The following is a 17,982-nucleotide window of genomic DNA, read 5'->3' as shown; positions in this document are numbered from 1 at the left end:
TTTCCCTGCAGCACAATGGGAGGACTGTGAAGGGGGCCTGCTCTGCTTGCTGCTGGAGCAGCAGTGTCCAGTGAGCGACATAGTGTCTCCGTGGTGGTGGAGGGTTGGGGGGGAGGGGGAGTGAAAGATGGTGGAGGAATATTTTCTCTTGTGAGAGAAGCCATAGCATGTACAGACATTTGCTCTACTAGGAGTGATTTAACCCTGGTTGTTCCCAGGTTATTTTTCTCCTGGAATGGCCATTTGTACTCTAGGAGTAAAAGCCAGGAATCTGTACACTCATGGCTTCTCCTGCGAGACCAGTGACTTTCCCAGGAGAAACGGAATGTTTGTACAGTGCTTTAATGCAACACCTTGTTTTCCAGGTAGGCTCTGCATGTCTAGTTTTGGTTTGGAGAAACTTATAAATTCCTGAAATACAATGTTTGGAACAGAGCTAATGACACAACCTTAATTATAGCGGTAGTCACAACTGCCACTGTAATTAAAGCTTTGTTTATTATTTGGTGCCTTGCAGTTTACAAAATAAACTGTTGTTTTTTGTGATACGTACCTAGGCTGTTAATGCATTTTGTTGTTAAATATTTTCTGAACATAGAAACAAAAGTAGTTTTATACTTAAAAATAGATCACAAGGTCTGCAATTACTACAACCTATGTTGTAGGTGATTCTTTTCTTACAGCATTAGCCATAGTGTGAAGTATGCAGTAAAAGGGGCAAAGTTGGTTAGGTTTTTCATTTAGAGAGAGAACTTGTGAAAGAAAGACGTGTCTTTATTTTTTTAATTTAATGCTATTCAACATTGTACACTGTAGCTATTTTCACTTACTTAAAAGACTCATCCTTAGAAAAACAGTACTAAACTATCTATTTCTGTTGAAAGGTAGCTGCATTCAGTTCTGGACTTCAGAGTTCCATAAAACCCTGGGAAAACAAATAAATTCAGAATGCCCCTTACCTGCTTCTCCTTCCCTAGCAAAGCAAAGCAAAACAAAACTCATTACTGCAAGGGGTGGAGGTAGTTTATTTTGAGGAAAAGAAATTTTTAAAACAAAACCAAGATAGTGGTCTGTAACAATGATTTTGAACTGTAGTGAGGACATGTTCGGTGGACTGATGGATCTCTACGATCTCTAAGTTTGTAATGATTATAAAACCAAATGCTACTAAGTATGTCTTGCAATCTGATTCTGGAAAATTTAGATTGCACATGATTAAAGATTAGTTTTAAAGAGCTCAATTTAATTATTTTTAAGATTATCAGAATTCAGTATGCAAATATTGTAACACTAAGTATAAACTAGTTTGATATAGCACTCTTCCTTAAGAAGATATCCCAGATTATTATGCAAAATAATATATTATAATTAGTGGAACAAAATAAAATTAATTAGAACATGTCTGTCTGCAGATATCTGCTTTATATTCATATTTTGCCTTTCTAACAACTGTGGGGAGTCACTTATGGAAAGATAGGAAACATATGTTGAACTGTTACTGAATCTCAGCAGAATTTTGCCGTTCTGAAGTTTGCAAATTAAAAACATTAACAAATACTTTTTACAGTTCATAGTGGTTTAATGTGGGTTGCTTATGTGGTTCAGTTGTTACCAGATAACTAGATAATGAGAGAAGTATGTGGTTCTTATCACCTTTTAAAAAACAGCAAAGCAATATTAACCATCAATTTAAAATGAGAAAAATTGTAATACATTTCCTCAAAGTAAACTTTGGCACATTTTAATTTCTGAATTTTTATGTAATCTCTCTTCAAAAACACCATTAATTCATTTTCAAACTACAACAGAAGTTGCACTAAACTTTCTTAGTACTTAGGGGCGCTTATACACATGCAGCGAGGCTGCTCTGACGCACTGTCATAACTTACTTGTGTAATTGAGTCTACTGCAGTGTGATAATAACTGCGTTCTAGCCAACTTCAGCATGTTGTGTATTATCATCCCTGCATTCTAAAATGGTGTTGGGGGTGCTTTAACTAAAACTCACTTGATGAGGTTTAATGTGACCTGCTGCCATTTTTCAGCATTGGGATGCTGACAGACAAGACCCTCCGGGCACTTTAATTTGCCCTCCCCTCCTCCACTTTCCTTGGAGAACACGTTTAAATGTCCTAGGAGTGTAATGTTGCAGACCAACAGCTAAATTTTCCAATTAAGGCACATTTAACATTTGTAGGGTAGTTATGCCCTGCCCAAAGATATTGGAGTTCCTTAATTGGAGTGCTTATTTTTTCCCAGACAAGGTTTTTTGCATGAAACTGATATCTTTTATTAAACCAACTTAAATAGTTACTTTCCAGTTGTCTCTTTGCCTAGCATCATTTTCAAAGCAGTCATTTCTCTATGACCAGCGTTTCTTTTTCCCATGTTTGAAAAATGGCAGAGAGAAACTTGGTGCCTGTGCTAACTCATTCGGCAAGTCTTTTTTTTTATACATTTGGCTGTTTATTACCCTTTTGAAAATATTTTAAGATCTTTTATAGTAGTACAATTCACTCAGGAAAATAGAAAAGTATTGGATTCCTTTATGTTAACTTTACAGTCAAAACACTTAGTAAATTGCTCAGTTTCATATCAAGAGTTATTTAATACATTTTTAAATATAGAGCTTGTCTCTACTTCAAACTTACTTGCTGGGAATGGTACATTTAGATATATGCTGCTTAGTTTGTATGCTACCTACTGAACCAGAAGCAGTGTAACTATTAGGTGAGCATTACTGGGACTCACCATGTCAATTTCCTCATAAGTGTAGCTTAACTAAAACTATTATGGCTAAATAGCAAACACTTTTGAAAAAAGGTGAGAGTTTATATCTTCCAAATCTTACACTCATTTTTACCATCAGGAAGACTTGCAGTGTTTTTCTAGCCACCGCATCATCCTTTTTGTTTGTTTGTACTCTTTTGATATTAATCTGACCAAATGTATACAGACTTTATCTTATTCTCCAAACAGCAATACACATTGTACTGGCAGAGAGAAAAGTATTATCACGTGAGAGTTGTTTGTTTAGTTGTTGAGTCTGAGTCTGTAATACGATCAAGTGACAGTGAAAAGGTCAGTGTTTGGATCACCAAAGTAACATGAGGAATTCTAAAATATGTAGGCATATCTTGCATGTAAACACAGTGTGACATTTACTTATCTTTTGCTTGTTTACAGTTTTGCATTTTTTTTCACTGTGACTTCATATATTTTCCCCTAATTTTATCATGCCGCATACAGTTCTTTATGCAAATGAACTATTTGCCCTGTGTTGAATATATCCAGTCTTGTCAATATCTTTGATATTGATGAGGCATCAAAACATTAAAAATAGGATTTTTTTAAAAGTCCTACGTCTAAGCATCTCAGGGATTTTTTTTTTTAATATTTTTGTCACGACTGGGGATTTTTGGATTATTATTTTGAAAGTGTTTCATCATTAACTTTGCTCAAGTTAGAGACATTGGATGTCTGTCTGGAGAGGAAGATTATAGTTTAAATTATTTGCACCCTCTGGTGACATTGTTAACAAAGCAATTATTTTGCTCCAATTCCATCTTTTCAGAAGCATGCTAGAGATTGTGAAAGTGCCAACCAAATTCATTTTTGTTGTAGGGTCTTATTTTCCATCACGTGCCAAAATGTATAAAGCCAGGAAAGACTAAATGCAGAATAATTTATTAAAGAATGTGACTCATTTAAGACATTTTGAATTACAACTATGTAAACAAGCAGCCGGTTATGCTGGTGTGTACTGAAGCTCATTCACTGTTTTATTTTAAGTTCTCAAGATCTAGCATTTCAGCCACCATACCTTTTGGTTTTTTTTAACTTGAAGTGTTTTACTTTGTAAGCATAGAGTGACCTAACATAAGTTGTGCCCCTTCCTCCAACCACTGATGGCTATAATTAGGAAACTATTTTAAAAGGTTAATTAAAATGCAATATTAAATCAGTTGCATAAAATGTAAAATACATTGTCTCCTCAATTTGTGTTGATCATATATAACCTGTTCACATAAAGAAATTACTATTTTTGCTTGAATCTAAGACTTCCAGTATGTTCTAGATGTGATCTTCACCTGTATTTAACCATGTTTAAAATGTAAGTGCATTAAGATTATTTAAAAATAGGGCTTGAGCTGTCTGTTGTAGGTGGCTAAACTTTCCTTATATATTTATTTCATTGCCATTGTGTTCAAATGAGATCTAAACACAGTCTAAGTGTTGCCCAGAATAGGCAAACACTGAATTCACAAGTGCTACAGAAATGCTCCAACCCAGTGCTATTAACTAAAATGCTTCCCCTTTGGCCTTGGTCACGTACCTAACATGGTTAAAAATAACAGCAATAATCAGCAGTTTACATACACTGGGTATCCCTATCTTGCAAACAAAGATTGACCTGAAATGACGCTAGCAATTAAGGAAATTGCTTAGAAAAAGTTTCTGCTCTAGACATTCCTGTGTACTAATGTAAGTTGTGATTGTGATGGACAGTTATAAAAAACAGTTTTATTTTAAAATTACTTCAAGGAGAAAGCTTACAAATGTCAATGAATTCTGTGATTTTTTTTTGAAAGGTTGATAATATTTTTAACTTGAATAAAAAAAGAAGAGATTTTTTTTCTAATATAGTGAATATTTTAATAGTTTCTTCAATGTTTATTTTTTAGTAACTTAATGATACTAAGGGGGTTGGACTAGATTATCTTTCCAGCCCTATTTCTTTATCATGTTCAGCTGAGAGCAGAGGATTATCTTGTAAGATGAGGTTGAACTGCACAGATAATGAGACAGTGGGTGTTACATATAAATGTTATTTAATTGAATAAATACATTGTAAATACTTACGCTGATCAGATGACTAGCCACATATATGGAACTAAACTTGTCCATTTTAACCCCATTGAAGATAAATTCATCCCTAGTTTAACTACTTTGTTCCCTTTGATTTTTCTAACTGTAGTTCTTCATGTATGAAATAATGATCTGTAGCTCAATTCAGATTTGAATATATCATTTTAAATGTATGTTACTGGTGCATTTGCAGAAGTGTGAATTAAAAATATTACTGGACTTTATCATAGTAAGCAGTAAAGCAAGCAATAAACTTTAATAGGTGTCTAGGTTGCGTTTATCTCTTATACATCCATATCTTGTTTTCTATATAGACCTCTCAAAAATATCCTTCTACCATGATTCAAATACAGAATTAACCATTTTAAACTATAGGCTGTGCATTTATTCTCAGATAAACTTTTTTTACTAAAATTTCAACAACCTATACACCTAGGAAGAAGAGTATCCACCACGGGATGACTTCAGTGATGCAGATCAGCTTAGAGTGGGAAATGATGGCATCTTCATGTTGGCATTTTTCAGTAAGTTATTTTCACATTCCATACCTTTTGAGGTGCTGAGTTAAATATAAAAGTTGAAGATGCAGAACATTAAAAGTATAAAGTAAATGGCATGGACATACAGTAACAAATTATTATTTTTTTATTTGTATACAGATGTAAAACAGTACCTATTGCTCACAAAAAGCAAGTATGTTGCTTTTTTCCCCCCTGTAGTCACATCAGAGAATGGTGTTAAAACTAACTTACACCTGTCACAGGTAGCAGGACTGAACAAATCCTTAGTTAAGGCAGACTAGTACTATATTGTGGACCATGCGTCAAAGTTTTAGCAGAACTGTAAACACTTCAATTAATTAAAAAAGGCTAGATTGCAGAAAGATGATAAATTAGTAGAAAAAAATATTGTGATACATGCATTCTCTCCCAAACAATGCTCTTGGCAGCTTATTGCACTAAATAGCTGTAGGTGGATTTGTTCAGACCTATTTTAATTTTTTCAGGTCAAACTAACCGTAGATATTTAAGATAATCAACTCTTACAATTATATCACTTTTGTGGTAATATACAACACTCTTTTTCCAGACGATTTTTGATTGCTACCAACACCACCTTTAGTATTTACTCACTTACCATATGTGTGTTGTGCACCTTTTATTTTCTAACATATATATTCTATTAAGTGAGTCTTTTATAGTTTTACTATAAATTCTTTCTTGAAAATTGCATCCATTTTCCAATGCTGTTTAAGTTCTGAGAAATTGCCACCTCTTTCCAAGATAAATGTATATTACAGATGCTGTGTTGAAAATCTTTGCTTGAAAAGGTGTCTTTTGCTGATGTCAGTCATCCTTGCATTCCTAGATAATGATTTTGACTCAGAATCCTAGTAAAAGCATATTTTTGTATATATCAGCTTTGCCTGACAAACATGATATCCAGAAATGTTTTGTATCTCCTGCTGCTTGTTTAAATTCCATGCCCCAAACTATTAAATTGAGTATAATAAAGGTTTTTTGTATGTAAATCATTTTTGTAAATGCCAATATAGTCAGTGCTTTACACCATTTTGCTCTCTGGTCTTTTCTAGGCCAGGTACAGGCATTACACTTTTAGCAATATAAGTGATTGGAAACTGATCTATACCTGTAACAGAACAGAAGTTCAGTTTACAGACTGGTTTAAAAATGGCAGAACCCAGTCTACAATTTACCACCCCCCTCTAGCCCCCCCCCCCCAACATGGGGCAAATGCATGTTTTGTTTTGCTACTAATATAAACTATGCTGCTTACAGAAAATAGTATAATTTGGTTCTGTTCCTTCTCGGGCTTTTCAAACATTTGTGCCTAGCCCTAGTGACTTGACCCAAATAGACTTTTAAGTTTGCTACAACATTTGAACTAAAAGATTTGGGTGCCTCAGCTCATGTAGCACAAACTCCATACTTTTAAATGCAGACGTTTATTCAACACCAATCTTCATATACATCATTACGTATAATGCAGAATCCTTGCCTGGGTTATTGACTTTGGGGAACCTCTGTATGTAAAACCATGAGTGTCTGCTGTGTGATCTGAAGGGTCTTGTTAGCTTAAAGTCTGTACCAGATATGCATATGTATATAAGTAGATAATGACGCTGGATTGGATTCAGAAAGCAAAAACGTCACCAAAAACCCCGTGCTCAGAAACTTTGTACACAGCTTTGGGTACATAAAATTAAGCACTGCTTTTTATATAAAATAGATTCTGTTTTTCTCTTCAACCAAATTAAGGCGTATCTTTTTAAGGAAGCCAATATTTCTCTCTCTTTTTTCAAAGCTTATATTTATGTCATAAGAGGAGATGCTTACCAGTTGATTACTCTGCCAGTGTATTTCTGTTCAGTTTTATTAACTTGTTAAAGCATGCAAATGCACAACAGGCTTGTTCTCAAAACAAGACAAGGACAAAGCTTTTAATGAAAATATGTGCCTATTGTGTATGTGTATGTTTGCAGTAACTTTGTACGTCAGTTAGATAATAGCATACATAGGTAGACATTTAAACACCTAACTGGGCATTTGTTTGCATGAAGTTCAAAACCACAGGTACAGCACTGAAAACTTCTTTGCTTGACAGTTGAAGTAATTTGTTAAAGAACTAAATTGTGGAGCTGGAGATTTTTTTTCCTCCCAAAACAGACTAGACACATTTTAAATGTATAAATGAGGGCAAGGGGGGTAAGTGTACAAAATCTTGAAAAGTTCCACTAGCAGTTCAGAGGAAGGAAATTTATTTAAGGCAAAGGTGTCAAACATCTGTCCTGCACAGCCATGTCATCTGGCCTCTAGCATTACTTGAGGGACTAGGAATTCAGGGGTGGGGCAAGCAGGGGAGTGAAGTTATCTGCCAAATTATAGGGTTTGGAGCCTACTGAGGACACATTTTGGCAGTGGGACAAGCTACAGCTGTGTTAACTTTTGTGGCTCCCTGATGCTGCTTGCCCTGCTGTTGGAGGTGGCTCTGTATCCAGCCTGTGTGAAGTCCCGTGGTTTGGATCTGGCCCAGGGAGTCAAATGAGTTTAACACTCTGGATTTTAGGCTCTCTGAGTAGCTATATGAAGAATAAAAGGAATTAAGTTAAATGCATAATTTCAAAAGAAGAGTAGAGGGATGGAACTTTATGAGATCCTGGAACAGGGTCCTGAGAATTGGGGCAGTTTTGCTTAGGGCATTTAAAGGAGGTATTACAAAACTGACAGAAAATGTACCCATGGGAAAAATTCTGCCTTGGCAGGGACATGGACATAAAGAAATAAGGTTCTTTGTTTCATTTTTTTTCCTAACTCAGCTTCCAGCATAACATTATTCTAAAGAAACCCAAAGACCCTGAAATCAAGGACTTTATGAGTTTTATAAAAACTCAGTGTGAAATAGTGAGGGAGGATCTGGTAGTTATTTAACTTGTTTTAATCCAGCTGATCATATAATAAAAATATTGTTTTACTGTGAAGCTGTTCTTCACAATTAATAATATATAGCTACCATCTAGTGGTAAATATCTAAATTGCAATTTAATTGATGTCTTTCCAGCCATCTAGTGGCCGTCTCTGTTCTTTACCCCTTGTTTCCTCCTCATTCCCCACCCCCACCCACTCACCCCTCTCCCCAGTATTCTAAGCACTGACATATTACAGAGATCTGTCTCTATCATGTAACAGCAAATAAGACGTGGAAGTTAAGTTCACAATTTTACAATAAAAATTTCCACCCCATGTTCCAGTGTATACAGTTGTTTTAACAAATGGTTTGTTGGTTGGTGCCATTATTGCCTAGTTAAACCTAGGTAGTAATTTCTATAGCTTTTAATCCAAGTTGTAGGAATTTTAAAACAGTCATTTTGGACAGCTACTCTTTTTTTCCTGTATTTCCTAGAGGTCAAATCTAAAAGCTCCTGACACACCTACGTTTTTTGCTGAAATCAGGTTTTCTTTATCTGTTCTTTTCCACAAGTAACAGTGAGCAAAAGAACTTTCCATGCCAGAATCCAGGAATGGTGCATTGCAGGGATATATTTTCAAACCTGTATATATAATACATTTATTGGGAAACATTTGTCACATAGAGCTTGTCTGTTTATCTTAAGTATGACTTTTCAGTAATAATCTATTAATATATCTAATGTTCAACATTTGTTTTATGGCCCACATTTTCTATATTTTCTATAACATTCTTATACAACTATTGGCTTTTGGCAGGTGTATTACATTACCAAGCACCCTTACCCCTTCTGTTGCTAATTGTATCCTGCAGTACAATTTATTTTCTTCCCTTTCTAAGACCTGACTAAAACTCTAGTTGAAGTCAATGGAAAAAATGTATTACTGACTCAACTGTTTTGTGTGTATATTCATTTTTTTTTTCCTGTGTGGATAGAGCTAGCTTTGTCAGACCTCTGGGCTATCTTCTGCTCTTGTGTTTAGAGTAGAAATTGTGTTGCTTTAGTGATAAGGCATGGAGTAAAGGAAAACTCTCAGAATTGTGGGCAGGAACATGTCATAGATAGCTTTTAGTATTACTCCACTTAGTTTCATAGTTAGTAGGGTCGGAAGGGACCTGAGCAGATAATCAAGTCCAACGCCCTGCCATGGCAGGAAAGAGTACTGGGGTCAAACGACCCCGGCAAAGTGATGGTCTAGCCTTGTCTTAAAGACCCCCAGGGTAGGAGCCAGCACCACTTGAATTGGAAGTTGGTTCCAGATCCTAGCCACCCTGACAGTGAAGTAGCACCTCCTGATGTCTAATCTGAATCTACCCTCTGCTAGCTTGTGACCGATATTTCTAGTCACTCCTGGTAGTGCTCAGGGGAACAGGGACTTCCCCAGTGCCTGCTGGTCCCCTCTGACTAGTTTGTAACAGGCCACTAGACCCCCCTCAGCCTTCTCTTATGGAGGCTGAAACAGGTTCAGGTCCTGTAGCCTCTCCTCCATAGGGCCTGCCCTGCTGCCCCCTGATCATGCGAGTGGCCCTCCTCTGGACCCTCTCCATGTTGTCCACATCCCTCTTGAAGTGTGGTGCCCAGAACTGGATGCAGTACTTCAGCTGCGGCCTGACCAGTGTCGCATAGAGAGGGAGGATCACCTCCTTGAACCTGCTTGAAATGCATCTCTGCATGCATGACAAGGTGCAGTTGGCCTTCCTGACTGCATTCCCACGCTGCCGGCCCATGTTCATCTTGGCATCAGTGGTGACTCTGAGATCCTTTTTCTGCCTCTGCACTGATGAGAAGGGAGTTCCCCAACCTGTAGGTATGGTGCTGGTTCTTCCTCCCCAGGTGCAGCACCTTGCACTTGTCAGTGTTGAATCCCATCTTATTCTCATCCACCCACCCCTGTAACCTGTCCAGATCCAATTGCAGCCTGTCCCTACCTTCTAGCATGCCCACTTCTCCCCACATCTTAGTGTCATCAGCAAATTTGAACAGGGTGCTTTTTACCCCCTCGTCCAAGTCACTGATGAAGATGTTAAACAGTGCGGGCTCAAGGACCGAGCCCTGGGGGACCCCACTGCCTACATCCCTCCGTGTCAAAAATGACCCATCCACCACCACTCTGAGTGTGGCCCTCCAGCCTGTTGGCGACCCATTTGACTACGTAAATTGGCATGTAATTTGCATTAAATTCTGCTGCCACATTTTAGATCAGAAGTTTTTTATTTAAGTTGTATGTTATTCTGGTCAGAAAGAACCAGTTATTTAAAAATGTTGTAGAAATCTGGGCCAAATTTTTTACATCATAGTGGCTAAAATTAGGCTCTTCAGCTAGGGTGATGTGAAGAGCTCCCATTGACTTAGGTGGAATTTGAGTGCTCCTCAAATTCCTTCCATCTGAAAACTGTGCCACTTCTCTTTAGCTGATGAAATGTAAATCAGAATTCCAGGTTGTGGTCACCCTGGGTTCAAAACTTTGGTTGTTCTTGTTGAAAAACAGAATTGCTGATAATAAACAATCTTATTAATTTTACTTTACGTGTTATTTGTTCTGATACAAAAGGAGAAATTAATAGAAAACATATTCATGTCTCAGTTCTATGAGAATTTGTTCACTATTCTAGGCTTCTAGAAAGCAACAACATACTTTGTTTCATGTAGTTCTTCAACTCTTGCACTTTTATAGTAACAAAGTGTGTATTTATGAGAAAAAAGTATGTTTCACTTCAAGATAACATTGCATTTCCCTCTTGACTATTGATTCATTTAATAATTCATGGCAGTTTGAATTTGCCAGATTTTCCAAAGGTGTAATTGTCCACCTTTCAGGATGTACAGGTTGCCAATATCATTTCATAAAATATAGACAAGTTTTCCATGTCAGGTTTTGAGTTTCAGCTGATTTGATCAGAAGCATTTTTTTAGCTCTGTAGTGGTAACTGATTGACACTTTTCAGAGGTTGAAATTAATATTCCTTGATCTTGCCTAACCAAAATTCTTAAGGCTTGTCCAGCTGAAAACTGCTTTTATGGCTTCCGAAACGATAAAAAAGGTTGAGATTCTTTTGGAGATTGGTGTATTCTGAGGCAGTCTTTCACCATTGACAGTAACAATCTAATGCTTTTTGTTGATGCTGAAAACCACTGTCTCCAGGCAGAATCTGATTTGTCTGACCTGATGATACTCAGGTAGTGCACACCCATTACTCCACAACTGCTTCCCAGCTGACAGTTTGTTTATGGACATCAGCTTTCCCCAGCCCCACACCCCACCCCTTAGGCAGGCTACCCTTCTTGAAACTGGTACTTTTATTTTGGTAATTTTGGGAAAGAGGGGAGAAGAGGCAGTCTCCTATCACATCTTACAGCCTTCCTCTGACAGTCTCAGTATTGACTGAGTTGACTGCTACCATACCTAACCAAAAGTAGGGAGGTGCTTCCTTACATTGTAAGGTAGCTTGATTTGGTTTTCTTGGAAAGAAAAGCATTCTGACATTTTTAATAATCCCTCCTATTCTGGGAGGCTCTGTTTTTGAATACATAGCAGTGCTGTATTTTCACATGCTCGTTTCTCCCTGAACAACTCTGAGATTTTCTACAGCAAGGATTTTTCCCATTTTACCACCGTTGCATTATGGTGGTAAAATGGGGGGGGGAAAAAGGGAAAAATCATTGTGTCCCTTTCCTCTGCTTTTTCTCTCGATGTGATCCTATACCATATTTAGCTTGGGCCTGGCAGTAGATTAATCAGTCATTTCTAGTATAGATATCTGTTAGCATTGCTTTTTGAAAAATACAGGGATATAAATGGCAGTCCTAACATAACTCCTTCTTATCTTTTTGAGACTTTTTTTTTCTTGCTAGAGAGATTTAGTACTGTTCCATGATTTATTGAATGTTGGCTAAGAAGTGAAAAAAAGGTGCATCTGCTGTTCAGTAGGGTGTAAGTAACAATATCTTTTTCATTTCTATTTCAAAGTCCAAAGATTTTGCAGAGTTTTTTAATTTTATTGGATTATTTACTGATATTCTTTTAAATGGTAGATTAATACATTTTTGTTAAATAGTTGTAGTAAAAAAATGAATTAAGATCAAAAGTTACAGTACACACCTGATTAATATCAGATCCTTAATGCCAGAACAGTATAACAGTATGACTAAACAGTGGTATGTGAATTTGCTAAAGGAAAATCTTAAATGTGAGATCTATAGAAAGGCATCTTTAGTTTCACTTCAGCTGGTAAGTGTTGAGTGAGGCAAAGGTGCATTGTGATTTTTATATCCTCTCTGAACACTGCTTCTCTTGATGCTCTTGGTCAAGGGCATGAGAGTAAATTAGATGCTAATGAAAAAAACGCTACAAAAATATACTGATTACAAACGTCTAATTTTGAGAGTCTGATTTGAACGATTTTCAGCTTTAAATTGATCCATAAGACCAAAATTCTGTACTTAAGTGTAACTTACATCAGGACATTGCAAGTCAGGGGTTCTCAAACTTTGTGATACAGTGGCCTCTAGTGCTGGATGGCAGCGGTATGGGATGGGGAGCTCACATGCAGCAGCCTCCGCTGCCGCCCACCACTCCACGTGCTGCTTCCCTGTGCTGCTGTGCTGGGCAGTTTATGTCCCCTTTGAAGTTGCTCAAGAACCCCTGTTATAAGTAATAGACTATGAAGCAAACTTTAGATTTCTTTTTCTAATAATTTGATATGGTTTTTCCTCTAAATAATTTGATAATAGAAGTGAGAATACTCTTAATTTAAGACTAGTACACTGTATTGTACAAATAGCAAACATAAATCTTAAAGGTAATTAATTATAGATATTTAACTCCTTCTCTCGAATTACCCAGTTTGCTCTGTAACTGATTTTTTTAGCCCACAGATAGTGCCATGCAGTTGCCATGGTAGTGAAAGGGAATGACTTTCCCTAATAATATGCAGGAATGTATGCCTTTAAAATTCAAAACAGAACAAAACAAAAAACATACAAGCTTGCACATTATGCTGCAGAAATGTCACTTATTATTTGCGGCTTCTTTTCCCTTCTTCTCTGGTTCCCCTAGTAGTTCTGCTACCAAAGGCTCCACCCTAATTCTGTTGGAGCATAGAACAAGGTTCAAGAACCTGTGATGATAACTTCAATGGTGTTCTGTGGCAGGGGGCTCTCACTTTGGACACTTGGGGCTTTAGTGGAGGGGGAGCTCTGCCTACACTGTCCTGCAGTCAGGTGCCTGGGGCTTTCAGCAGAGGGAGATCTCTGCCCATGCCACTCCACAGTTATTGTGGGCCTTCAGCCTGAGTAGGATCATTGTGGCCCCCTGCTGGAAAATGTTGTTGAACCCTCATCCAGAGGATGGACATCTACAACTTCAGAGGGCATTAAGACATAGTTGTGTCTTGAAATCAACTAATGCTACTCTTTAGTATGTGTTTGGAAAATTTGGTGTATAACTCTAATGCTTTCTAATGGTTTTCTTCTGAGTTATAGGAAGGTACACAGTTCTCCTTGACAGTGGTTACAGTACAAGATCAGAAGCCACATCTTTAATATTTTATCCTTTTTTTTATTTTACATGGTTTTTGTTTGTAAATGGCAATTATTTTCCGAAATTGTTGCAAGGATATTAACTATGAAATGTGAGCCTAGAGTGACATTTTTCACAACCTATGGAAACTGACATGTCTTTAATAACTCTGTGACAAACCAGTGTTTTTCATATAAGCATGTTGCTATTTTTATATTTCTTGTTGTTCCAGGAGTATTTACAAGTAATGCAGGAGCCCACAACATATCTTTAGGCTGCTGAAAATACCTCCAGTAGCGGTTACTGCATGGGGCCCTGGCCATGGGCACTTTTCCATCACTTAGATTTGGTAGCATCCTGCTCCTTTTTGTGAGGAGATAAAGAGACTTTACTGTGCAAATATTAAGAACAAATGGTGAAAGTGCTAAGGTGTGCAGCTTTCCCAGAGGCCACACATGAAACACTTGTCAGCAATTTAAAAAACACTGTCACTGGAGAATTAACCCCCCACATTCCTCATGGGGTTACACATGCAGGACCAGCTGTCCATCTTCTGCCTTGCAGAATGCCTCCTCAGTGGTGCAGTAACAGAATGTGGATCAGGCTTTTGTCCTGGCACTAACCTGTACAGTCTGCCCCCCACACTTCTCAGTGTACGGGTGTGTCTTCATGAAATGTATGTAATCCCAGGTAATGCTGAGCAGATGAGACTATCAGTACTGATCTTAGGGTGCTGTAAAGGTTTGTGTGTGTGTTTATGGGTGAGGATTTATTTGTTTTATAATTGCAGGGATTTACTCAAATGATCATAATCTGAAAGAATTATTTACATAGTCTTACTGGGCCTCACCTTTTTGGCATACCTGCGTAGAGTTTGGACAGGTTTGTCAGTTGCAAAAGCATGGCAAAAAAAGGGAACAGTAATCTTATGTTGAGACAGAAGTAGGTTAACTTTTAAAGTATTGATTCCTGAAGTTCAGTGCACACTTGTGAGTGTGGCAAGTTGGGAGGGGTTATTAGAAAAAAAAAAAGGAAACTTTGCTTTCTGAATGGGATTTATCAGAGTTTTCTTACTAACAAACTTTTCTTTTTGAAAAGATATCTGTGGATGCAGTTTTAAATATTCTATTTATGCAATAAAAATACTATTTCTTTTTTAGCTAACCTATTTATTAGTTTTTTGTGACTTGCCTAAAAGTGAACTTTATAGTAGCCACCATTTATTTGGGAGAGACTTGTTCTTTTATGCACATATATAAAATAGATTTTTTTTAAAGGTGAGACAAAGTATGAAACAGGGTTTAGGAAATACATTGTGAAGTGCCCCCTTTTTTAGGCAAGAGCACTTCACAGTTTGTGAAGTCCCACTTACAGTTTTGGTCTCTCATCTTCAAAATGTAAAGGTTTACCTTTCTAGAAGGAGAGGTTGTAAAAAAATTTTTGATAGGGTTTTACTGGTTGGTTGGTTAATTATTCTGTGTATGACTACTTGTTATGGAATCTTTTACCCATATTTGTTTTATGGATTTTATTTTAATGCTTTGGAAAATAGATCAATTCTCTGTGCATTTACCTAGTAGTTCTGATTTTTTCATAGGATTGTTTGAAAAGCATTGGATTGAAAGTTGTTAGGCACTTATTTTTAAACAGCAAAGTTAGCTTAGTTTTTCATTAGCAATGCTTCTTTTTCTCCCTGTCTGTAACCCTCCCTCATGATGGATGCCTCCTTTTTTTTCTTCTGTTCTCTCTGATATAGTATCTCAGTATTTCCAGTATCTCATCCACTCCTAAACTCTAATCTCTCTTTCCCAGTTTTCTTTCTCCCAACTATTTTGGTATTTCTTGTATCACTTCCACTTACTTCCAACAGTTGGAGACTACCTTGTTCAGAAGAATTCCCACACTGTGTTCATTGTATACAAGATGATGTCCGTATAGACAGTGTTGCTTGTAACTAACACTGAAACATGCAAAAGGCAATCACTGAGAACATTACAAGTGAAATTTGATAGTAAGAGCAATGAGAACATTTAAACACGGTGATCCATTTGTTGTTTAACATGCCATGAGTGTAAGAGATATTATAAAAAGATTTATTCTGTTTATTTACATAATGGAGATTGCATTATGATACTGTATTCAGATAATGGCTGTTATGATTTCTGGACCAGGGAAAGGATGCAATGTGTGATCTTCTCCAAAAGGTATTTCACTTTATAATCAATTTAGGGAGCAAGTAAATTTATTTTATTTTCAATTTTACCTAGAGTGAGAAAAGCCCTACATTAGAATTATTCTAGCATATGTAAACATATGTGAAATTGCAAATTATCTTGCTATACTCTCATAGTCCCAAGATAAAATCCTTAAAGTTACATATCTGCCTAATTCATAGTCCTTGTTTGATGTGTTCGTCCTTATGGTTCTATGGGGTTGCAGTCAGATATCTGTGAAGTTTATAATCATTCTCTAGGACTAAATGCGAACAGTCAAAAATCCCAAGGCTGAATTGATTCAGTCGTCACAGGTTAGTCTAAACTGTGTAGATTGAACCAGCAAGCAGTGAATAAACATTCTTTCTTGATTCCAGAAATGCAGCCACATTCCTGTAGTGGTTCAGGCCGGAAGCCAGGGAGGTGCTAGAGCATGCCTCCCTGCTTGGCTTGGAGCAGATAGCTTGAGCCAAGGCTAGCCCACCCACCCTATGAGGAGGGGTTTTCAGGGGAGGTACAAAGCATCCTGGGATGCTGGGGGACTGAGTTAACTCCAAGGGAAAGGTAATTAAATAAGCCACCAGGACTTTTAACACTTTGGGAGTCAAAGATCTTCCATCAACAAAGAGAAGTAGGCCTAACATTTCTGAGTTTGTTTACCAAACCCACAGAGACAGTCCCCTAAAACTATTCCCATGGCAGTTCAGTTTGGAACTTGGCTTTTTTGCAGAAAGTCAAACTGAACTCATGGGTATTTGTCCCATAAACTCTCTTCCAGGGTGGTTGCTGCCTCACTATCTCTGGCCTGCCCCATATTACAAATCTTTAGCAACAGGAATGAAACATTGTGGCTACAGGTGTGTGCATATCCACACACACATTTGATGCAAGTTGGCAAAACCCAGCCAGTTGCCTACAAAATATGTAATAATCCCCAAACAACTCAAGTCCTGAGCCAACATACAGCTGGTTACACAATACACAGTATTTCCTACCCTAGCTGACTTCCTGCCCCTGGGGCAGGGGGCTGGACTTGATGATCTTTGAGGTCCCTGCCAGCCGTAATGTCTATGAAATCTATGGACTTGAATCTGGAGCAGATCTGGAGCAGAAGTTCAATACACCGATTTAAAGTAAATCAGTTCCGTTCAGTCTTATACCTACATCCCTCTAGGTTTATCTTAAACCAGTTTTTACCATTTTGAAAGTGGTTTATGTGCTCTAAACTTCCGTTGTGTTACAGATTTGAACGGGTTTCCAATCACGTATATAGGTTTATGTGTAACTTCTGTCCCTAGCCTAGAGGATGCATGCAGTTTCATTTGGAATTCTCACTGTTTAAATAATGCTGACCATTTAATCAGGTGCTATACTTCTAAGGTAATGTACTGCTAGGAATTTCTGTCCTCAAAGGAATATTATCATCTGAAACACTAATATGGATCTCTTATTATGGAAAAGTATTCAGCAGTATTTTTAGTAAAATCAGTGATGGAAAATTAAATAAATAAATGTATATTTTTCTTTATAGATGGTGTGTATGTGCATGTACCATCCCTCCTCCTCAAACCTCCCAGCACACACACTACTTTAGCTGTATTTATGTAGTACTTAGCACTGACTAACCAGATGCTACTGATTCTCTTGGTTTTAGTGGCATTTATTTTCAACTGGATTGGATTTTGCTTATCCTTCTGTATAACGAACACCATAGCAGGAAGATATGGTGCAATCTGTGGATTTGGCCTATCACTGATCAAATGGATTCTTATTGTACGAGTAAGTTTTTTGGGTTTTTTGTATATGTTTGTTTCCTTTTTGGTCTGCAAAAGGAAACAGGAAAGATGTATAATGTGGCCTTTTCTCCTATAAAGCTGATAATAGAAATCCATAAA

General features: G+C 37.2%; 1 protein-coding gene across 4 annotated transcripts in view; it reads left to right on the top strand.

Annotated features, from left to right (window-relative positions):
- Positions 1-17,982, top strand: part of NDFIP2 (Nedd4 family interacting protein 2) — a 64,604-nt gene that overhangs the window by 31,571 nt on the left and 15,051 nt on the right. For all 4 annotated transcript variants that reach the window (XM_090023783.1, XM_090023767.1, XM_090023756.1 and 1 more), the window contains exons 4-5: positions 5,306-5,393; positions 17,742-17,866. In XM_090023783.1, the coding sequence (XP_089879909.1) occupies positions 5,306-5,393; positions 17,742-17,866 (213 nt within the window). The remainder of the gene's footprint in view (positions 1-5,305; positions 5,394-17,741; positions 17,867-17,982) is intronic.

The sequence above is a fragment of the Crocodylus siamensis genome, chromosome 1, assembly GCF_052110815.1.
Source record: "Crocodylus siamensis isolate JL-2025a chromosome 1, ASM5211081v1, whole genome shotgun sequence".
In the NCBI taxonomy this organism is placed as follows: domain Eukaryota; kingdom Metazoa; phylum Chordata; order Crocodylia; family Crocodylidae; genus Crocodylus; species Crocodylus siamensis.
The sequence above is the reverse complement of the archived record's forward strand: the minus strand, read 5'-3'. Positions and strand labels throughout refer to the sequence as shown.